A 23,789-nucleotide genomic window follows, 5' to 3' on the forward strand; every position below is an offset into this window, starting at 1 on the left:
CAGACCTAAACCCAATAGAGAATCTTTGGAAGGAGCTCAAACTCTGTGTTTCTCAGCGACAGCCCAGAAACCTGACTGATGTAGAGAAGATCTGTGTGGAGGAGTGGGCCAAAATCCCTCCTGCAGTGTGTGCAAACCTGGTGAAAAACTACAGGAAACGTTTGACCTCTGTAATTGCAAACAAAGGCTACTGTACCAAATATTAACATTGATTTTTCTCAGGTGTTCAAATACTTATTTGCAGCTGTATCATACAAATAAATAGTTAAAAAATCATACATTGTGATTTCTGGATTATTTTTTTTAGATTATGTCTCTCACAGTGGACATGCACCTAGATGACAATTTCAGACCCCTCCATGATTTCTAAGTGGGAGAACTTGCAAAATAGCAGGGTGTTCAAATACTTATTTTCCTCACTGTATAACCTATGAAATCGTCTGTTACATGCGTAGGATTTGTGACAAAGTGATCTTGTTTTAATATTTTATTTTAAGTTCTTTTCTTATGAATTATATTTTAACCACTTCTGCCTGAACACAACCAACAATTTTGCCTACTAACAAATCCCAACATGACTTAAGGGTGCGTTAACAACGCTGCCCGCAAGTATTTTTCCAGAACATTTTACTTCTCTTATTTTGCATGTGTTTTCCCCATGACTGGAAAATTTGTGAACTGTTTTCCAGGATGCATGGGAACCCTGGTACTTCACTAGTGAGGTATTTGCACTTGAGTATTCTTATTTACTGCTACTTTATACGATACTAATGAGTGAAATGTACTTTGTGGGTGTGGTGGCTACTGCAGAGTAGATTTTACATACAGCTGCACCTTCCTCCCTGAAATACTTCAGCTTTCATGAAAGGCTACTCGGGAAATAAATTGTAATTTTATCTAACCAAGCCAACGTTTTTTTTTTTTTTTTTTAAGACTGTCCAGGCTGGAACACACAGCAGCGGCGTTAACAAGGTGTTGCAGACCAGCTTTAAAAATTAACACACATGATCAGATTTCACCAGCATTCATCAGCTGTTTAATTTCCTGGAAATCCCTTGGTGCAAAGCCTTTACCGGAATATTAGAGGGATCCTGGCTGATGCTGTTTAAGCAGAAAAAAGTATTTGAGGATGTTTAATGATCAAAATGATCAAAAACAGGACACTAAATGTAATAGTTCTGATAGAATGAATATATATATGTGAGTTTGGAGGAATAAATCTCTTTAAAAAACTTATTTAGATTACTTATTTATTCAGAAAACGCCTCATTAAGATTAAAAATCCTTTTTTTAAGCAATGTCAACTGGGCACCAGGATTTAACATTATAAACTTGTAAAATAATGAGTTGATACTAAACTACGACACTGTTAAATCGTAAATAATAGTGTGTTTTAGCTCTGCAGCTGTAACTTGTGTGTGTCCGCTGTCGCCCCCTGGCCGCCGCCACGCACATAGTTTCCCGCAAGTCACGTGACTTCTGAGAAAAGGAGCGTCTGCAGTTCAGACCGAGTCCCGGACCGCAGAGCCGGAGCACAGTCTGTCAGTGCACAGGCATCGCGGAGGAAACGCAACAGAGGTAAACGAAACTTACATCTACTTCCTTAATTTAACACCTTACTGTCTATATTTGATTATATCTCTATAAATATGACAGACAGGTGAGCGCGGATTTGTGTTCCAGCACCAGACTGCATTCATAAAAGTGTTGATTTAAGATGTGGAATAATTTTGTGTGTGTGCGCGCTCCGTTTACTGTCTCGAGGCTTCAGCTCAAACTGCACGAGTCTTGAACTGGTTTTTGCATTAAAAGAAATGGAAGTTTAGACTTTGACACGTAGTTTTATACAATTATTGTTGGTTTTTCCAAAATACTTATTATAAAGGAAGTGTTTATTAAAAGTGTCGGGGGGAGGGGCATGTTGTGACTTGAGTCTGATGCTGGTTGTTTGTTTGTTTGTCAAGTCTGTTGTGGTTTTTAGTTGTTCAAAGGGTCATGGCAGCAGGGAGAATGCGCTCCACACGCAAACTGCGCTCCTGGATCGTCGAGCAGGTGTGTGTGTTTTCATTCTGTGTGTGTGTGTGTGTCTGTGTGGTGGGTGTGTGGGTGAGAGACAGAAAGGGAGGGGGAGAACGGAAAGGGAGGGGGAGAAAAGAAAGGGAAAGAGGGAGAGAAAGCACCCCAGGGACATTAAAACAAACAAATTCCTGTGCAAGACTCTGAGAGGGGAAATATTCAGATCCTTTACTTAAGTAAAAGTACTAATACACCTACATTGAAAATGTAACTTAAATAAAAGTATGTACTCAGGAAAATGTATGTTTTTGGGACAATAAGAAAACATGCAATGCAATGTAAATATAGAAAAAAAAAAAAACAGATCTGCATTGTCCCCAAAAAAATTTTTTTTTACTGATTATGAAGTTATATTCAGTTATAATTTTATATTCTGAATTGTCACACGCCACCTGAATTGTGTGTTTCCCTTTATATAAATAAAGACATTTCCACCATAAATTGGTGCAGAGAAATGTCACCAGAATGCATGAAATTAAGTGTTTAATGCTCAAAATCTTCTAGTCTTGTTCTTGTGACCCCAATACTCTAAATTGTCACGTCTTGTATGCTAAGTGTTTTGTCATAACTCTAATCTGAGCCCTGTCTCTGTCCCCTCCACTTTTCAACACAAAGTGACGCCCTTGACGTTCAGTTATTAATAGACTATTTTCTCCAGTAATTGATTTGATTCATTCTGAAAATAGTGACAAATACTGTGACAGTTACCCAGAGCCCAAAGTGACATGTTCACCATGCTTGTTGTGTCCGACCAACAGTCCAAACCTCAACATTATTAACAAAAAGTACATTAAATAAAAGGAAAAGAAGAAACTCCTCCCAGTTGCCAATTAATTATCTGTCAACGGATTAAATCAACTGATGCTTTTAGCTTTACTTGTACATTTTCATATGTTTTGTGTAGGGCTGGACGATATGGGCAAAAATGTTATCACAATAAAAAGTTCCATATCTTTCGATATCGATTATTATCACGATATTGTTATATATATATATATCGTTATTTCTTTCAAGTTTAAAGGCTGATTTTTTTCCCCCGAGTGAAATTGAAGAAACCTGATGGTTAATTGTGTTTTAAACTCTTCTTTATGGTCAACACTTATGGATGAGTAAAAATTAAGTAAAACTCTTTTCAGTCCTTTTTTCTCAACAAAATAAAAATCTTAATATAACTTAGACTTAATATAAGTCCTAAGTCACGTATGATTCAAATGAATAAAATCAAACATCTATTGAAAATTTATTGAACATTTCTTATATATATAATCGTGATAATTATTGTTTTATTGTCCAGCCCTAGTTTTGTGTGTAAAAATCTAAACTTGTATAAAACTGTTAAATAAATAAGTAAAGCAAAAAGTACAATATTTCCCTCTGAGATGTAGCGGAGAAGCAGAAGAAGAAAATACTCAAGTCAATACAAGAACCTCAAATTTATACTTCAAAGGCTGTAAAACAGCGGGCCAGGAAATACTATGGGAGAACCTTGAAAACAAGATGCTACGTCTCATTTATTGCTGTTACTAACTGATTGTAATCATGTTGCATTATTTTATTTTATTAATAAGAGAGCCTCTAGGGCTACAACTAACGATTCATTATCAGTTAATCTGATGATTACTTTCTGGATTAAACTTTAAACTTGAACAATTATTTTTATTAATTGATTTTAAAATCGCATCAGAGACCTTTATACTTGTTGATAATGTTGTATTTGCATCTTTACCACCTTCTCTTTAACTAAAGTGTTAATGTAGCCGTACACATTATCAAATATAACTTTAAATGTAGATTTTAAAAGTGTTTTTCCCCCCTGAATTGTGTCTGCAGGTGTTCCTCTCCGGACAGTCAGAGGAACACTGGTCAGAGAAGCTTCAGTGAGTAAATTAAACTGTGTTGTTGTGTGTTTTTGGCTGTCGCAGGTCAGCAGCGGGAAATACCCGGGGCTGGTGTGGGACGACGATGCCAAAACCATGTTCCGCATCCCGTGGAAACACGCGGGGAAACAGGACTTCCGCAAAGACGAGGACGCCGCCATCTTCAAGGTCAAGATGCGTTTCTTGGCTCTAAACTAGCTCACCTGATTCCCAAAACATCAAATTGCAAAAAACCTTTGAAATGACAAAAACACTGGAAAAAAAAACAAACAAACAAACAAACAAAAAAACAAGTTGTCTGTCATCCGCAGGCGTGGGCGGAGTTCAAAGGGAAGCTGACGGATGGGAGTCAAGACAACCCGGCCTCCTGGAAGACCCGTCTGCGCTGCGCACTTAACAAGAGCTCAGAGTTCACGGAGGTGATGGAGCGAGCCCAGCTGGACATCTCTGAGCCCTACAAGGTCTACCGCCTTGTCCCCATCAGCGAGCAGGGTGAGACTCACATCTACCCCACACATGCTGGTTAGATTTAACCATGTTTGACTCTCTGCCACGTGGCGATTAAAAAAAAAAAAAAGCTTTCCCAAATTAGTCAATAGTCAGTTAATAGGCCCTGCCCTATTTGGCATGTGTTGAATTAAGATTAATATTAAATCCATGTAAATCCAAGTGCTTGTACTCTCTTCCAGCTGGTTGGCCTGTTCCAAACAGACTCGCCGCTGTTGCCTAAAACAAGAGGTCACATCTTGTTGGCTCACTATTAATAATAAAGTTACAACATTACCACTTAGAAAATGTGCAACTGCTTTGAAAACACTGAACCCTGAAGCAGTGGACGTAAGGCCAAGTTTAAGAGCCAAGATAGAGATCCGACATCTGGGATTTCCAAACTCTGAAACAGCGTTGTGCAACCCCGCAAATATTAGTGGTTGACGTGGGCGTGAGACTCAGCTTGCATCTGCATATTGGCACGAATTGTACTTGAGCCCACTTTCTGTTATGTTTGGGTGTCTCACAAATTTGAAGTACACTGTATGGACAAAAGTACCGGGACACCCCTGTCCTTGTTTTTTCATGGTGTGGTCTTTCTTAAGGGAAATCTTGATGCTACAGCATATAATTTTAGACAACAGTTCTTCTAACAGTTTGGTCCTTTCCTCTTTTTTAATACATCAAGAAATGCTTTTCCTTGTTTGGTGTGGAAGAACTTGACTGTCCCTCTCAGAGCCCTGACCTCCACCCTATCCAACCCCTTAGGGATAAACTACAATGGAGATTGCGAGCCAGGCCCGCATCAGTGTCTGACCTCTCAAATGCTCTTCTGGAAGCAAAAATCCCACAGACAAACTCTAAAATCTTGTAGAAAGCCGTCTTAGAAGAGTGGAAGCTGGTATAGCAGAAAAGGGGGGACCGGCTCCATGTTAACGCCTTTGGATTTAGAATGGGATGTGGACGTGTCCCAGTACTTTTGTCCATATAGTGTATCTCCTGTGGGAGAGGTCGTGGCATAGGTAGCGTAAATGCTAAACATCGCCTGGGTCAGCTTCTCAAAGGCTTTGTAAGTTGCAGTTCTGTAGCACGTGACACAGCAGCATCGCATTATAAGACTAACAAACATCTGGCTTACCTTTTAGCTGATAATCTGATATCAACGCCACTTCTTCTCAGCAGCGTCCACACGAACACTGCACGACGACACATGCACACAGGTCATAAAACAAAGTCGGTATGTTTCCACCGTGAGGAAAATTTGAATCAATAGGGACTCCCAGAAGCTTGAATGCAAGCCAACTTCACTGGGCATGCAAGGTTTTCAGTGCATCAGTCATTTTGGGAGAGGCAATGTTGTGCACACAGCGTTAACCTAGAACCCCCACAGTGCTGCCACTGTAGTTTCATAATGAGTTGTTGTGTTAAACACTTTGGTAGACGTGTGTGGTGAATGTAAGGAGTCCTCAAGCGGTGCCAAAATACGAGTTTTATCCTGCGTTAACTGGTTACAATCAGTACGTCAACATCTCAGTGCTGAAAACAAAAGTTGAGGACCAGTTTTACTTCTGTGATCATCATTTATTTCCTCTGGATGAGCGACGAGAGGCGTCTCTACCTTTTTTTTAATACCATTTAATCTGAGAGGGACACGCCACGGCCGGGCTGAAATATTCTGATAAGTTTATCAGCAGCAACAGGGAGGCTTAAAATGTAATATGTACACAGAAAAATGCTGATTGTACAAAGTAGAGATGTCGCTTTTGCATTGCTTCATAAAGTACACAAAGTAGATGCCAAACAAACAGGTTTCTAGCCATGACTAATTTGCATCCCTGTCCCTGGTTACAGAAAAATAAACTAACTTTAAAATATTACAGCCATTAAAATATATACAATAAACACATCCAGTACCTGCAACAAGATACAGGCCTAATAAAAAAAATAAACTTTTAACATTATCATGGAATACAAAAACTACCCAGTTTGAAATCAATAGAATATTAATTAGATTTTAATTAGATATGCAAAATAATCAGGTTACGTTTTTCATTAGGTTTTAACTGACAAAGCGCGTCACATAAACAATTGAATGACTCATTTTGTTAGTTTTTAATTACTTAGCTTGCTTGGATTCATTATTTTGAACATAGAAATGTATTAAAATGTCTCCTCAAACATGTAAAAGAAGACAATCTTTCTTATTTTCTCATTAACCTTGCAGAGAGTATTTGTTTAAACAAGATCAGAGCTGAATTAATCGATTAATCACATATGATAGTAAACTGGAGGCTCGTTTGCGGGACAAAACAAACTGCGACGTTGTGATGTTTTCTGTATCAGATTTACAATCATTCAGAGTTGGTTTATAGTAAATGAGAGAATAGATGAGTCGCTCCGGCTACACGGCAGGTTAAACGGCTTACAGCAGCGTTTTGGTCACATGACACTTTTAGATTTTAGTTGGGTTTTTTTGTCCGGCGAGTACCAATCTGGGCAGTCATGACTGAAACTTGCAGGCAGCGGTTCTGCTTCCTATTTCACCCGCAGTATGAGGTGGAAAACATCAGTACAAAACACTGATTACAATATATATTGCACAATGAGACTTTGGAAACTGTTCCTCCTCCTCCTGCTGCTGTTGCTGTACGAGTTCCTCCTTGTAACTCGTCTGTTATTACATTTCAAAAGACCCCGTCACCTTTTCCACGCTGTGTCACATCCCCGCCCCGATCTGATCTTGTGCTCTGCCTTCTGTGTTTTTCCCGCACGTCTCTATGCTATAATTAGTTTCACAAACAAAACCAGGGTTACTCTTGACCTCTTCACCCGGTGGTTTCTAGAGATTTACGTGCTTAGATTCAGCTTTTAAATCATCAGAAACAACAACTAAATGCCTAAAATGTCAAACACCTGCTCACCTTTAAACCACCTGACTGATATCAGCTGATATGCATTTACAAGCTTCGCTGTTTGCTCTCTTTACTTTGCTCCTTCCTGGATACGTGTGAATCAGCGCGATTATTATATATTAATGACATGACCTTTAACTCGTCTCTGTTGTGTTTTTAAAGGGTGTTTTAATGCATGTCCAGGACTTACATAAGACACTGCCTTTGTGTTTACAGCTTTTATACAAATAACTGCGCCTTACAATATGACCCAGTAAGAAAAGGCCAAAGTACAAGTCTCCCTGATTCCCCTAATTTGCTGAATGATCCTTCTTTTGATTATTCTGGTATTGAATCTTTCAAACAAGTTTTAAAAAAAAACAAAAAAAAGCTTTTCGGCTCAACACAACTTTTTTGTTTGTTTTCTGAAACATACCTTCACATGGAAACGAGTTACACCCGACAAGAGGCAATAACAGATCAAGTGGCTGAGTCAGCAAGGCAGTGAGCCGATACTGGGGCTAAAAACTCCAGGCAGCGTCAACACCAGTATCTGGGACAAGTTTATTGGGTTTACTGGGGAGAAATGAGTGATGAAAGCAGATCTGTAGCTCTGCTTTTCTTTGACAGCTTAACATGAACAGAGACTACTTTCTTTGTTCATTCTTAATAATCTATAACTCACAGGCTTTGGTTGTTTAAGGTTTGACGACTGAAAGTGTTTAGGAACTTAACGGAGCTGTGTCTGTGTAGGTGTGGTGGTTCCTGAAAAGAAATGCAAAGTAAAAGCCACCAGGAAGCCGAAAAGGAGGCGAAGTGAATCGGAGAGCGACGATGCCAGTCCGGTCAAGATGATAAAGGCAGAAGAGGTCACCTCACAGCTGGTGAGTGGCGTCACAGGATGATAGTTGGGGGGATTCAAAATAATATAACTGGACTGCTTCTTATTTTGAAAGCATTAAACCTTAACAGGGAAATCTGAGCCTGACGCACTGAGCCTCATTTGGCTTGAAATGGTAACTGTACATGGGGGTTGACAGCAACGTGGCCTCTCCTCTGGTGCCACCTTCAGGTCAAGCTTTACACTTTTTGCCCCCCCTAGGGGTAACGATACTTAGCTGAGTCCCTCATCCATACAAATTTCAAATTCAAATCAGCTTTATTGGCATGAATGTAAACGGACAATATTGCCAAAGCTACAAATAAATTACATAAGATCAATTAATTTCATACATTTCATTAAATAAGTAAATAAAACAGTAAAAGTTGTGTTTGTGTGTGTTAATAAAAATAAAATAATAACAAAATATATAAATTAAAAATAAATATTAAATAACTATACTATATACTAATTCTGTACAGTACACACTCTACATACTAATCACTGTAATATACAGTTTTCTTTACCACTTTATGCTAAGAGGAAAGGATCTCTAAATGCAAACGCAACGTTCACACTGGTAACATTAACTTTACTTCAGGCATTCACAAGTATGCAGACTCAGAGCTGGTAATGGTGATCATGGCGTGTACATGTGCGTCAGTTATTTCTATTAATAGAGTGCACTGAGTCATGAAGCTGTTTAATAAGTGAAATCTAGTTGCAAATGTGAAGATAATGATCAAAACAATCACATAAAAACCATGTAAAAGCTTTAATAACAATGACATTGATCTACTTATTTACAGTAATCAAATTATTGTCAAACACACCTACATGTATGAAAAAACAAACAATAAAACACGTCATCAGAAGTACAACTTTATTTAGCATGAAAATTATAAGCATAAATTACATTAACTTTGAATCTAGCATTTGGTTTGAGTTTCATCACCTAGTTATTTATATGCCTGCTCACTACAGTAGTGCGCTGAAGTAGACTGACTACACGTCAGTGCTCTACTAAGTGCATCTTCTACTTTTCTATTTAGTCAGGTTAGATTTGAAAAGGACAATTAATGAGAATTTTAAGTTCCATGTTCTGTCATTTTGCCGCGGTATCGTTTTAGTATCGGCATCGAGATATTGAGGCAGGTATCGTATCGAAGTCAGAATTTTGGTATCGTGACAACACTAAACCCAATACGTGTAACGTCAATCAAACTGCAGCTTTGGAAAATTACTTCTAATTAAACTTTACAAAGAGACATCTACATTTTTTTGTTTAAAATGTTCCAGTTCCTGTGTGCATTGCATTGTGGGAGAATAGTGTCCAGCACACACTACATTCTCAAAACCTGCTTGGAAATCAGTATGTCGTATGGATTTGGGATATTTTTAGCATGTTAGCGTTCAAGAAAAGGAGACGAGGCTGACTAGACTTGGGCTATTTGTCCCTGAGCGATAAAACAACAACAATAATTACTGCGATATGATTAAAAAATATATAATATGACAAATGTTCAATATAATTCATCAATCAAATAATGATTTGACATTTATCCTGATAATTATTTATATCTACTGATATGAAAAGTATAACTTGACGGGGTCGCTAGATGAAAAGTCAGATGATCATCTAAGTCACTGGGAGTCATCCTGTAAGGAACATGGTGGCGACACAATACATACGTGCTGTAAAACTACCTGACTTGTCTCAGCCACAAAGCCCACGCTGCTATCGAGGCTAAAACACCTTTGTTTCTTTACTTTAAAAACATTTTTAAGTCAGATATCTATCCATCTGCGCTTCACGTGTCTCAGTCTCTTCAGCTGCAAACTTTCTGTTTCTCAGTGTGTTGGCGAGACTCAGCTGCTGAGTGACATCTCCTTCCAGATGGAAGAGCCCGCTCAGTTCACCACCACCCTGCAGGCAGACGGTGAGTGGAACTGCATTTACCTTGAGTACCTGACTGCTCTCTGAGATGTTAATCTAAATATGAACTTCCTGACTTAAAGAGATTTCTGTACGGGATAAATTACTGGATTTTTGCTTAAGATTTCTAATCCAGAGATTAAAAGTTGGAGGGAATTTTTCTTTCAGTTTAAAAGGTGCAATAAGTGATTCTGCTGAAATCAAAGAACAGGACAAATACCACGATACAGAGCAAACGACACAGCAAGTAATGTAACTAAAGTTAGCTAAGTTGTGGGTTAGCAGACTGTCAGTGCTACAGTTCCTGCTGCGAAGCTAACATGCAGAGATTGTCAAACTTTCCTTCTTACAAAGGGGGAGCTGTTTGGTTCTACACATGTTGATTTCAGATGTGTTTACAGAGACCTGATTTCTCCTGGAGAGACCGCCAGAATACAGGCCATCTGGTTTCTAGTCAGCTTTTTACATGTGAGCAGACAAGACAGCAGCAGAGATCATGATATGAAACAGTGCTTCCTCTTATTCAAAGTAATTTCATCCGAAGTCTGAAGCGCCATCAGCCCTTCGACAAATTAGGAATGCTTATTACGTCACCACGACAGTTAAAATAAGTTTTGCTTCCAAAATAAAGTAATAAATCTAATCACTGAGCTGCTGCATGCGAGCCAGGCTTTGCACTAACAAGGTTACGACAGTGCGGGCAAACATGACATAATATCGTGTCAGTGATTACGTCCAGTCTCTGCCAACAAAACAAACTTTGGGTTTGAGGTTACTGACTGTATTTCAAAACAACCAGCTGATCTATCGCTTTTTATTCTCCCCTCTCTCTCTCTGCAGTGGTCGATGAGATCCAGTTGGACGTTCGGATCGAGGAGAGCGTCTCTGCTCCGGCAGAAGGTAATAAAGTGACCTCAGTGAACACATGTACAGCTGAGCAGGTTGTTTACGTGCAACTATACTAGAGAGCAGTGCCCCAGAAATGCTAAACACTTTCCCCACTTGCTCTTACAACAATTAGTCCGTTTAGTTTTAGTTAACTACTATAGTTTAACAGTTAATTACATTTTGGTCTGTAAGTTATTTTAAATGTTTTAAAGGTTTTAAGTTGACTAGTCGTGCTTTAATCCTCCCTCCTCTCTGTTTCTGTCCCTCCAGTCCAGGACTCTTTCAGCGTGGCGGTTCATTATTTAGGACAGGAGGTCCACAAACGTCACATCCAGGGCACTGATGTCAGGATAACGTACCAGCCTTCCTCTCTCACTCCGCCGACGTCGGCCGACCTGAAAGGCCGGTTCCCGCGCATCCCGTTGCCGCAGCCGCCCTCCACGCTGCCGGCCGGCCCAGAGCTGCAGGCCCTGTTCACCCTGCTGCCCTTCATGGAGAAAGGGGTGGTGCTGACCTCCACGCCGCAAGGAGTTTACGGCAAACGGTTCTGCCAGGGGCGGGTCTTCTGGACGGGGCCGCACACGACCACGCCGGAGCTGCACAAGATGGAGAGAAACACAGAGCCGGTGATGCTCTTCAGTAAAGACACTTTCAAGCAACGTGAGTCGCACGAACACGGCCGATCTCCACATCCAACTGAGACGCTGAGTCTCAACACGCATAATCCATGTGACTAGCTGAGTGAGATTTAGTCTTAACGTGGTTCGATTAGTTTAATGATCTGAATGATCCTTCAGTGATTATGTATCTGCTGCTACCTGCACACTTTGAACAGTCAAGGTTTTTGTGTAAGATGCACATCAGGCTCTGTTGTTACTGCAACCCAAAACCAGGTTGTTTGATTAATTTAATTTGGTTACGTGTTTAGAAACGCACCTTATTCTTTCATAAATTCGCGATAAAGAGGCAGTTTGAATTAGATTATAAACTGAAACGATTTGTTGGCAATGATTTTGGTAAGTGATTCATCATCGCAGTAATTCTTCAAGCAAACAAAGTCCAACGTGCTGTGTTTCCAGCTGCAGTTGTGTTTTTGTTTGTCATATCATCACAAACTGAATATATGTTGGGTTTTGGACTGTTGGATTCTGGGCAATAACTTTTTCACTGTTTTCTGAGTCCAACCTCAAAACAGTGAATCTGTTTCAGTTCTGTTGTGGCCTTGAGCCAAAAACTACATCCGATCTAATCTCAGTAGAGTCAAATTAAAGTACAGTTTATTATGTAACTCACTCTTCTTTCCCTCATCATCAGAACTGGAAGACTTCCGTTCAAACGGCGGCGTGCCGCCTCAGTGCGGCTTCACTCTCTGTTTCGGAGAAGAGCTGAGCGACACTGAAGACCCGTCCACAAAACTCATTATTGTTCAGGTGAATATGCTGCCACCTGCATGACCTCATTTTAGGTTGGTTGCCAGTTTACTGACAAATATTTAACCATTACCTCATGTACTCATAACTGATATGAACACTAGAATAAAGCTCCTTTTAAAATCCCTGATTGGGAACTGTTAAACACAATGTTTGGATAATTTTACTTTTTCTATTATCTCAGAATAACTAAGAAGATAATATAATTTCATTGCAGTGGAAAATTTACAAGTACTGTATTTACTACTGTAAAATGTAACATACACATTAATGCAGCCGTAATAATCCAGAAACTTCAGATATAATACTGAAACACTGACAGGGAACATTTTATTACACCAGAATGTAACTTTTGATATTTTAATTAAATTTGCCTGATAATACTTCTACTTAAGTAAGCTTTTAAATGCAGGACGTGTACTTGTAGTGGTATCAGTGTAGTGTATTTTCACAGTGTGGTATTAGTACTTCTATTTACGTAAAGGATCTGAATACTTCTTCCACCGCTGTGTTAAAAAAAAAATAATAGGCCTTTTGCCCTGCAGTGACTTTTCTCTTTGTTTTAACAGAAAATTGATCGCAATACTTTATTTTCTCAAAACCTTTTGCATGGCAAGCAAAACAATTGTATCTCAAACATCAGTTGGAAGAAGAACTAATGTGTGTGCATTACAAACTGAATACAAAACGTTTTGTTATGTGTTGCTCTCAGTTAATAAGTGATGATTTGGGATTAAAGAAACAGAAAATAAACTTTTATGCAAAACTTGTGAGAAGGTAAGAATGTTTTCACATAAAAAAACCCCCCACAACATTACTCTTCTCTCTGCAGATCACTTTACCGTGGGCAGAGCAGCAGGTCCACAACACTCAGTCCATCTTCGAGTCCATCACCATCCTCCAGTCTCTGGCCAGTCAGTCTCCACTGGGAGAAATAACTCTAAACCTGGTCACCGTGCCCTCGTCCGAGACCATCCTCTGTGGGTCCGTCTGAGCACTTCTAAAATAAGACACATCCCCACTTACAAAATAAGAGTACAAAGGGCTGAGCGGTGTGTTTATCTCTCATCTGTAAATGCATCCATGCAAAGAGAGTTTAATTAATTCATTGTCGATAATCAAGAGCCTCTTAGTCTAGTTTGTCACATCGCTCAGAAAGTCACAAAGAACCTACTTATTGGATGTGACTTCTATGACTGGAGATTAAACTTAAGTATGGGATTTTATCTTTGCCCTTTCTGGGATGGACTTTGGCCCCTCGTGTCCTCGTAGAGGTTAGCTGGTGTACTGGAAGCACTACATGTAAACCAACACTGAGAAGACGTCGGAGCTGCAGCGCTTCAGTCGATCAGCAGGATTAATCAAACGTTCGTTCTCTGCTCTGCAAGTGCGATGATTTTTCTTTGTAATACATGACAGTTCATATCTTAGGGGTTTCTGAAGGTTAATCAGGAAAAGAAATTTAAGAAATAACATTTGTTTTTCACCATTTAAAACATTTCATAGATTCAACTATTAACTGATTCTGAAAGTAATCGTTGGTTGCAGCTCTCGTCGTCTTTCTTTCTCGGGGATCTGGAAATGTGAGCGTTTTTTCTTCTAAGCCAGTGGTTCCCAACATGTGGGTTGAGCCCCCACAAAGGGTCACAGGTTTTTTTGGGGGGGTGTTAGTGAATTATTGGATAATTTCAAGTATTCAAATGAAGGAAAATCCCCTTTTGGTTGATCTGGTCACAGTTTCTACACATGCAGCCAAAAAACGGGCCACAAATACTGGCTTTGTTTTGCGGGGTCGTAAGTTAAAATGGTTGGGAACCACTGCTCTTAGCATCTGATGACCATTATGTTTGTACTACAGCGCTATATAAACCTTGTCCTTGAAGCTGCCCCCCAAATAGTTCAGTAGAGTAGCCGTAGTGCGCAAAGATGTACGTAACTTTTGTTTTTTAATGCCTGCTAGGTAGTCGCGTTAGAACAAAGATACATTTACAAATGTGCAGTGATCGTCTTTTCATAGATAAAAAGTCTCAGTCTTGTAGCAGCGCTCTGTTAAAGTCAAATTAACCTTCTATATTCCTCCACTGTTACAAATCCTCCATCTTAAGTACATTTTAAGGAGCTATCATGTTAGAAACTGATCTCATTTACAAGAGAATCCTGTTTATATCGACACTTTAATAAGGTGTAGACTTGGGATTAGTGTTTCAAGAGTTACATCAAATTCTGACATTTTTAAAATTGTTTTGGGTGTGTTAGGGGCAAACGAAAAGTACAAAAAATCTTTTGTTTCAGTACAAAAGTGTTGCAGTAAAGTCTGCTGAAGCTCAGAGTATTTGTTTTTTATTGAGGCTGTTTGGTGTTTATACAACTTGATGGCCATTATTAAAAGGGGTAAAATATCCCTCTAGGTGCTTGTATGTGCAACACTGTTCCTCTTTCTCAAAGTGGTTAAATGTTTTTACCAAAGGTTGACAAGGAAGTTCCTCTTGTTGAGGAAGAGGTTGCCAGACAGATGTGCCCGTAATTCATGCAGGAACCGCAGTACTGTAAATTACAAAAAGCAGCTACACAAGCATTTCATGCTAGTGCGAAGAAGCAGTATGTGTTTCAGCTTTAAACTGAGGCAAAACACAGAGATACAAAGTGGCTGCCTGAATATTTATCATCTATATGCTGTCAAACTATTTAGCATTAATAAACACTATATACACTTAATAAATGGTTTATAACTAATGTAGTTCTAAGCAGATTTAAGGACATTGTACAGTAATTGTTAGAAAGTAGAACTCTTAAGACATAATTACATTATTACAACTGTATTTTACTATATTTTAGTATATCTCCTCCAGACAGGAGGAGTTAGTTGTTGACAGATACACTAATAAACACTTATAACTTCATTATAGTGTGCTATAAACCATTTAATAAATGTTTAAATGCTGCTTATAAATGCTAAATTATTACGTTTGTTTACTCTTTTCTGGTTTCTAGCATGACACCGACTACAGACCTTTCACTACACCTGACAGTCTGATAAAAATCGAACTTTGAACTTCAACAAATTAGTATTTTGCAAGTCTGTGTTGTATGGTGTTTGTTATTTTGTCCACCCTGTGGACCATGTAATGTACATAGGAATAATAATGATACAGCAACAAGTGACAGAAATGGGACCAGAATTATCACAGATACATAGTAATAGTGTTAACTGTGTTTTAAAAGGTGGCATTTCATCTACTAAGCTGTAAATATTGTTATTTATGCATGTTGTGTTGTTAATGTCTGTTCAGTCAAGAAAAAGCATTAAAAATAAACATATTCCTAAACTCCCACGTGGCTGTGTCGGGTTATTAAAGTCACATCTTATGACGTCGGGTGACAACATAAATAAATCTGGGCTCCTGGTACAAACTGACGCCACTTCTCAGCCTACATGCTCCCGTTGGCCGGCGAGGCGAGCTCTGCTATCTTGGTGTTAAGTTTCTGATTGGTCCAGTCCTTTGTGATGTCGTCCAAGTGGCTGTCAAAATCCACCAATAGCGCGTGATCGCCCGACTCCAGCATCTGACTGGCTATCGCCTGAGTCTCCTCCCACTGCCTCAGCATTATCCTGAACAGAGCGGAGAGCGGGGAGCGGGGGGGGGGGGGACAACAACAGGTGAGCGTTAACGTCATTTGATTCATTTATTCTGTTATTGGAAAAGACTTTGAACACCTCCAGTTTAAATCAATCTTACCTGTACAAAATTAATAAAGTAATGAATTTAAAGATAATGTCTTGGGGATTTTATACTCTTCATCTCCTACTGCTTCATAACCACAATTAATTTATTTTTTAATGAATAAACACACATAAAAACAGAAAACGGGCAGGTGAAGCCTCCCGGGCTTCAAACGCTGCGAGCACAGTGACATCTGGTGGTTAGTAAATCTTACAGCAGACTCAGCACCTCTCTCATTTTAATAGATCTGGTCTATGTGTGAGCAAATAAAAGTTATTACATGTAGTAAATGTAGACGATGTTGTGCAGTATATATAACAGTAAAGTTATGCGTTGGCCTGAAGGCTTAGACATATAATGTACTTCATGGGTGTAGCGCTCTCTGAAGCAACATCATGTGGTATTCTTCATTTGACACAAGCTCCAACACGATGTAATGAAACTGTGATACACAGGAGTGAAACGAGCTTCGCTATCTTCCGCCCAGCTCTATTAATAATGTGCTTTCACCGTAAAAACCATCAGGGCTCCAAAGACAACATGCTATAGACACTGGGAAGAGCCCGTCACTCACGTGTGTTTGTCTTTGAGCATCCATCTTGAATCTTTGCGCTCGTACATCACGATGGGAGGAACCCGAACATCTGGAGACATCTTACTGCCATCAAGCTGTGAAGCAAACCAGAGAAACGCATATTTAATAAACACGCAGCATAAATAATATGGCTTTTTAGTGTTTCTTAAAACAAAACCCAATAAGGTGTTCAGTTTCGAGCGATCTTACAGTTACTAAACTGAATGATCAGCATATTGTTTCACCTCTACGAGTGAGCAGGTATGGGGGGGGTGATGCTTTAGTTATCCTTACCATTAATATAACTGCATTATCAAACTGCTCAGCGATCTTATCAGCTATCTTCAGTGCACACGGCGTTGGGCTGTCGAATTCAAAACATGGAAACAGATTCAATGTTAGAAACATTTTGTCAACCAGACTAACATTTTAGAAAATATCTTAGCCAGGAAACTCACCTGCTATCTGATACGCAGGCGTTGGCTTGATAATATCCTACTATCCTCTGCTGAGTCTGTGAACACCACACATCCACCTGAAACAAGAGAACGGACAAATTTTCTCTAATGCAAAACTGGAAAGAGCTTCTTCTGATAACCGGAGACAAATCATCCCATAGAAAGCTTCCTCTGCAGCTGGCACAAAGCTCATGTCATTTTTTTCTTGTTTGCAAGCCATCTAAAATATTAGCAAACTACTGTCTCAGTTTAGGATGATATTTGTCAGCTTCCTGAGCTTTTTGTTATTTTTTTTAAGGAGTATTTCCTTCATTGAGTGAAGTCACTATTCCATCTTTATAGCCACCCTCTTGTGTTTCTTTCTCATGTCTGTACTGGTAGCTCCTGATGTTCATACGGTTTACAGTAAATTCAGCTGTAAACTGCTCTACTGTCTGAAGAACATGAACCTGTCGCAAAACGTTGTTTATATGAGGTTTATAACTGTACCGTGTTTTGGGAAATGTTTAATATTAGAGGTTGATTTCCAATATCAAAAAAGGATGAGAAAAAAAAAAAAAAAGACTGACTCCTTGTTGGGACTAAATCTGTCTCCCAAATTCCTTTATCACTGATTTTTCCCCCATTGTTCAAATGTTGTCTAAACTACAGGACACAAAGTATGTGGACATTACAGCTGCAACGATCCAACCCAACTTTTTTTCCTGGGGAATACCTGGATGGGAAATAGGAGTCGCAACCTGGGAAAGCAGCTAAAATCTTTATCCAGAGGAGTCTTTATCCAGAGGAGTCTTTCAGGAGTCTGGAGATACCTTCAAAACAGTTGTACCTCAAAAGGGGTTTTATTTTTTTAGAAAAACAGCTCCATGACTCAAATTTGATGGAAATACATGAGAGGTACGTGAAAAAAGGTGATGCCTTAATTTGCTCTGATGTTATGGATTCTCTAGGTTGAGGCTTGGGCATTGTGGGCTGATAAAGTCCTTATATATTATATGAAAGCATCCTAATAAGCTTTGTGAGTGTGGGAACTCTGAAATGTAACAAAGATAATAAAGAAAGGAGCGTTTTATATAAGTGATTAACAGATTCGGGAGTTCAGTTAAATCTATATTGGGTCAAAAGGAGAACCACTAATTGATTCTTAAAGCCCCAGTGTGTAATATTTAGGATGATCTATTGACAGACATGCAATATAATACACATAAATATGTTTTGAGTGGGGGCATAAAGACCTTACATAATGAACCGTCATGTTTTTATTACTTTAGAATGAGCCATTGCTGCATTCATGTGCTCTTCAGATGATCCCATTTCCCGAGTTGGGAAGTCGTTCTTCTGACTTTGGTGTGTTCATGCGCTTTAAGTCAGAATGTGGAAATAACATAGAGGCTGCTATAAAGATGTGTTGGATTAGCATTATCATAGTCATCCATCTATGCTGAAACAGTTTGAAGCTTTCTATTACAAAGTTATTTTTTGTCTCAGAGTTGTTACTGAACCAGTACATTACTTGAAACCACTAAAATATTGCTTTTACTGCAAATACTACTAATTAACTTAATTAAAGTAATCTACTTCACTCTACATGGACAGAAACTAACCTATTACCATATTACAAATGACTCCTTAGCAAATATTTATATGCAATATGTGATTTTCCACCATTATTCAAATGTTTCTAACCATCAACCATGTTGTACGCCATGTCTCTACGTGTATGACGTTAAATAATTCGGCAACTCGGGTAGCAAAAGTTGTTGTTCCGACTTCAGAGGGCATTCACATGAATTTTCCCAGTCGGGATATCATTTCTCCGATTATCCCGACACCACATGAATGCACAATATTTACAATATCTACATAGCGCGGGTCCAATCACATGGACGTCGCCTTGTTGTGCCGCCATGTTTCTACAGTAAAGGAAATAAAGTGTTCATGGGACATCAAGAAGTACACAGAACTTTGATTTGTGCAAAATCACGTATTGCATATACATATTTTGCAATGCATGTAATTTGCAATAAGGTTATAACGGTTAGTTTGCTGTCCATGTAGAGTGAACTAGATGTCTGCGTGTTGTTTATACGCTCTGATAATGCTAATCCAACACATCTTTGTAGAAGCGTTCGTGTTGATTCCACATTCTGACTTAAGCGCACATGATCACACAACGAAGTCAGAAGAATGACTTCACAACTCGGGAAGCGGGATCATCCGAGGAGCACGTGAATGCACCGTGAGTTGCTGGTTGCAGTTCACAATCCTCACCACTAGATGCCACTAAAACTTACACACCGAACCTTTAAAGTAGTATTACAGTTCTTACAGGATACAGGGTTATATATGAGAATTTGAAGGCAATAACAAGATTGTTAAGGGGTTTATTGGGGAGGGCAGTAATACGCCTAGAAGAATGTGACACCTCTGTCAAGCAGGTGTCCTACCTGTGTGAGGGCCAGCTGGGTGATGGGGGCCAGGGACAGGTGTGAGTGCAGAAGCGGCACACAGTCTGTCACACACACGGGGTCACCTGCAGAAGAGGACGACAACAGCAGCCCGTTGATGCTGCACCGCGGAAACAGGCAGGAGTGCAGGTACATCTTCACATAAGCCCGACAGGACAGCTCCACCTCGCCCATGATGGCTACTGAGAACAGGACACACAAAGCCACTGAAAACTGGTTAAAAGAACCCCCCAGCGGAGGATAACTGTACTTAAACACCTGTGAACGACCACGACGGTGTTCCCGAACATAAGGGCCAGCAGCCACCTCGCTTAGCTGAACATTTTAACAAAGAAATCAGGATTAAATCGTTTACTATTGTTGCTCAACAGCTCAACTGACAAGCTAAACGGCTGCTGCAATGTGAATTAGCATTAGCATACTAGCAAACCAAGCAGAGCTGAATGAAGTCTTACCAGAATATAAAAGTAACTTAAGCGTAGTCTCAACAAACAGATTAACAGCGTATTTTCCGATTTTCAGATATATCGATTCATCTAGGTTTCTGAAAAGGTACAAGACAGATGCAAGGAGCTAGCCTGACAGCTCACGGTAAGCGTCTGAACGAACGGCTACTTCTGGTCCCGCCCAGAAGAGTTAAATGTAATTATCTGATTGGCCGATACGTCGCTTTTGTGTAATCCGATTGGAGCAATGAGGTGCCAATCATTTTTTTTCAGCCGCTGCCTTCACACAGCAGTGCTGCCTCTAGTGGAGAGGATGTCGCCACCTCAGGCCAAAATGATGACATTGCTTCAATCTGTCAATGTCCAGGTTTCAGTTAAGTTATTTAGCAACTATTATTACCATACTTTCATAAAATATACAAAAGAATCTTGAATAAAATATATGATCATTATTATTTGTCTATTTTATACACAGGTGTCATTTAGGCCACATTTTGAAATGGCTGATTTTGTCCACTTTTTGAAAGCATTTGTTCAAAATATTCTAAGAAATAGCTTGCACCAAGAAATGTTGCTTTGTAAAAGGTTTATTTACACTATAAGAAAAATGCAATGCAATTTAAATGTTTAAGAAACAAATGTTTGTTGTCCAAAAAAAGAAACTTAAGCTAAAAACAACAAGTTGCTCATTACTGCATTATATTCTGTTATATTATATTAATTACCACCTGACAGCTGAATTTTTTGTTTCCCTTTATTTATAAATAAAGACATTTACACCATAAATTGGAGCAGAATGTCAAATTTCAGCATTTCAAATTTCTTCAGGATAAAATCTTCTCATCTTGTTCTCGTGCATCGTCACGCCTCGTGACCCAAGAGCATCATCACACCCCTAATCTGAGCCCTTATGTCCCCACCACTTCTTAACACAAAGTGACGCCCTAGATTAAGTCCATTACCCGCAGATTGCAGATCTTTGTTAGCATTTTCCTGTAAAAGTTCAACTGGTCTTTTTAAAACTGTCCATATTAAATCATATGAGAGATGTGTTCATGAGACAAACAGTTGTTTATGCTAACTAATCTTTAACAGCGGTTTTCTCAGAAGTACATGTTTCCAGTTAGAGTATAATCATTTTACACAGTTTCTTATGTCTTATAGCAAGATATTTACAGAGGGTTTATCAATCAAAGCCTGGATGGGGCGGGACGTTTAAAAGATGAGATGGGTGTCGTTTACACTGACACTGGGGACATGTCAGAATCAGAATCTCAGTCACTTTTTGAAAGCTTTTGTTAAAAATATTCTGAGAAACAGATTGCAACTAGAAATGTTAAATAACAAATGAAACCTGCAAGAAAACATGCAATTGAAATATAGAAGAAACAAATGTGCATTGTCCAAAAGCTGATGCCATATATTCCATTATATTTTGAATTGTCATCTGTCACCTTAATTTAGTTTCCCTTCATATAAATAAAGACATTTCCTCCATAACTTGGTGCAGAAACTGTTTCTAGAATGCAGGAAATTAAGTGTTTAATGCGTCCTTAATGTTATAATATTTAGTTTCATTTGTGGTTGAGGATAGAGCGATAGATATTTTTCCCCCCCCACTTCAAGCACTGATGATATGAGTAAAGATGAGAAAAAAAAAAGCCTTTTGGACTGTGGTGTCTCACCTTACACTCAAAATGAGCAACAAACTTCAGACTTCTCGATGTGGAAAAAGCCCTAAATAGCTTTGACATACATACTGGAAAATGTTTTTTTTTTTTAATGGAAAGCACACTAAAACAGGATTTATAGTCTCTTTTTAATCAGTTTTATTACTGAACACATTCTGCACATATTTTATGGCATCTTGATTCTCATTTTTATATAGGTTTATGTCTATTGCTGCTCGAGTCACCAACGCAAATTCCTTGTATGTAAAAACTAACTTGTCAATAAAGCTGTTTCTAAATTTAAAGAGTAATCATTTACAGGAGAACATTTTCCATTATAGTAATTATGGCACAGCAAAACCATAAACACTGGGTAAGAGTGTAAGCAGATAGTGCCATTAAGATCACTACCCAATGCCTTTGTCCCAACAAGTCCTGTCTTGTTAAAAAAAAAAATTCTCAAGGTCAGTGGGCTGCCATGATTAGTAGGGTAGTTGGGGGTAAGACACCCCCACCTCCCCAATATCTTTCCAGACAAAAAAAAAAAAAAATTGATTTTTGTATGCTGAAGATGGCCATGCTTAGGGTAATTGTATTAAAGAAAAACCGTTGACAAATCAATGCATTTAGTCAAATGTATCTTTTAAAGAGGCATTTTCCCCAGCTACTGGAGTAAGAGGAAAAAATAAGCACTTGCTAGCTGCTGGCTATGCAAGCAACCGTTTCTTCCAAATTTAACCTCAGACTCTGCTGGTGGCTGTCCAGTGTCTTAATTACATCTACAAATGATGGAGAAACCCCCCCCACACACACACACCTTGTGTGCAAGAGCCTGTTACAGCATCAACATTACTTTAAAGTGAGTTGACAGCGGCCACAGCAATCTAGTAATCAACCTTAAGCTTTTGTGTTTAAGCTGAAAACCCCTCTCACTAGTGCACAGCGAGGCATGCAGATGTTAAACTACATTGCTTTTTTCAAGTCAGGACTAGAATACTGAAACTTCATTTCTGAAAATTTTAATAGCCTATACCTGGACTGCCAGTAAATTATTCTCTTTACTTGCCCTTTGCACATTTGACTTAGAGTTTAGTGAGTGTTTAAATATTTGTATTAATATACATTATGTTGTCCCTTTAACCTAATTTTAGATTTGGCTGCTATAACTAACATATCTTACTGTTGCATTTTTCCTACATGATAAACTGAGCCCCATAAACCGATCCCACTTGATGCCATAGACAGGGTTCTGGTCAAAAGAAACCGATTGTCAAGAAATTACAGATCAAGGTTTATTTTAAGTCATACAATGAGTCAGCTGAAGGTCATCCTTGATGCATCTTCATGTTGTAGTGCCTAAAACACATGGATTTAAAATCAGTATTTGAGAACTTCAGTCATCAGATTGTTGAGTTTAATGAAAATAGTCATCTTACCCATTTGTATCCCTTTCAGGGGCAACTCCTTGTGTCGCAGTTGGCCCGCCATTGTAGTGTGGCTGCTTCGAAACCTCCAGCTGCAGGGGTGAGTAACTGATCTGCAGATACTGGGGTTTGTAGCGGTGCGGCAGCGGCACATGTACCCCCTGCGGCTGGTGGCTGGGCCACTGAGGAGGCCAGAAAGACTGGTAACTGGGCTCCTGGGGCTGGGGGACGTGGGGCAGAGAGCTAGGAGGATGGGGCTGCTGGGGCAGCAGCTGGAGCAGATAACTTGGCTCGTGGGGCACATGGCTGGGGTGCTGGGGCAGCAGATGGAGATAGCTCAGAGGCGGGTAGCTAGGCTGCTGGGGCACCTGAGGCTGCTTGGGCGGGTAGCTGGGCTGCTGGGGCACCTGAGGCTGAGGCTGCTTGGGCGGGTAGCTGGGCTGCTGGGGCACCTGAGGCTGAGGCTGCTTGGGCGGGTAGCTGGGCTGCTGGGGCACCTGAGGCTGAGGCTGGTTGGGCGGGTAGCTGGGCTGCTGGGGCACCTGAGGCTGAGGCTGGTT

The 23,789-nt window shown here is 39.5% G+C and overlaps 3 protein-coding genes across 17 annotated transcripts in view; 1 reads left to right on the top strand and 2 right to left on the bottom strand.

The window, feature by feature from the left end:
* The first annotated feature begins 1,457 nt into the window (after positions 1-1,457).
* On the top strand, positions 1,458-15,796 carry irf9 (interferon regulatory factor 9). Of its 2 annotated transcripts, none has more exons than XM_046042241.1 (10): positions 1,458-1,578; positions 1,982-2,052; positions 3,999-4,121; positions 4,265-4,445; positions 8,087-8,217; positions 10,069-10,153; positions 10,990-11,049; positions 11,308-11,697; positions 12,352-12,467; positions 13,300-15,796. In XM_046042241.1, exons 2-10 carry the CDS (start codon positions 1,996-1,998, stop codon positions 13,459-13,461), a joined length of 1,305 nt encoding a protein of 434 aa, XP_045898197.1. In that variant the 5' UTR covers positions 1,458-1,578; positions 1,982-1,995; the 3' UTR covers positions 13,462-15,796. The 2 variants fall into 2 exon arrangements, with proteins under 2 accessions (XP_045898197.1, XP_045898159.1); XM_046042203.1 differs by having other exon boundaries at positions 1,520-1,578; positions 1,965-2,052.
* On the bottom strand, positions 14,397-20,304 carry emc9 (ER membrane protein complex subunit 9). Of its 3 annotated transcripts, none has more exons than XM_046042350.1 (6): positions 20,145-20,304; positions 19,669-19,868; positions 17,222-17,298; positions 17,058-17,127; positions 16,764-16,858; positions 14,397-16,077 (listed from the first exon to the last, which is right to left on the bottom strand). In XM_046042350.1, exons 2-6 carry the CDS (start codon positions 19,861-19,863, stop codon positions 15,897-15,899), a joined length of 618 nt encoding a protein of 205 aa, XP_045898306.1. In that variant the 5' UTR covers positions 19,864-19,868; positions 20,145-20,304; the 3' UTR covers positions 14,397-15,896. The 3 variants fall into 3 exon arrangements, with proteins under 3 accessions (XP_045898306.1, XP_045898261.1, XP_045898357.1); XM_046042305.1 differs by having other exon boundaries at positions 19,669-19,871; XM_046042401.1 differs by having other exon boundaries at positions 19,669-19,895.
* Positions 20,305-23,083: 2,779 nt separating this feature from the next.
* The window catches only part of LOC123972956 (extensin-like), a 1,988-nt gene continuing 1,282 nt past the window's right edge, over positions 23,084-23,789 (bottom strand). For 4 of the 12 annotated variants that reach the window (XM_046052799.1, XM_046052760.1, XM_046052788.1 and 1 more), the window contains exons 5-6: positions 23,242-23,771; positions 23,084-23,161 (exon numbers count right to left, since the gene is read on the bottom strand). In XM_046052799.1, the coding sequence (XP_045908755.1) occupies positions 23,131-23,161; positions 23,242-23,771 (561 nt within the window). In that variant the 3' untranslated portion in view covers positions 23,084-23,130. Of the gene's footprint in view, positions 23,162-23,241 lie in introns of all 12 variants that reach the window. The other 8 variants (XM_046052830.1, XM_046052822.1, XM_046052807.1 and 5 more) reach the window with 5 other exon arrangements.

This window comes from Micropterus dolomieu, linkage group LG01 (assembly GCF_021292245.1).
Source record: "Micropterus dolomieu isolate WLL.071019.BEF.003 ecotype Adirondacks linkage group LG01, ASM2129224v1, whole genome shotgun sequence".
NCBI classification, from domain to species: domain Eukaryota; kingdom Metazoa; phylum Chordata; class Actinopteri; order Centrarchiformes; family Centrarchidae; genus Micropterus; species Micropterus dolomieu.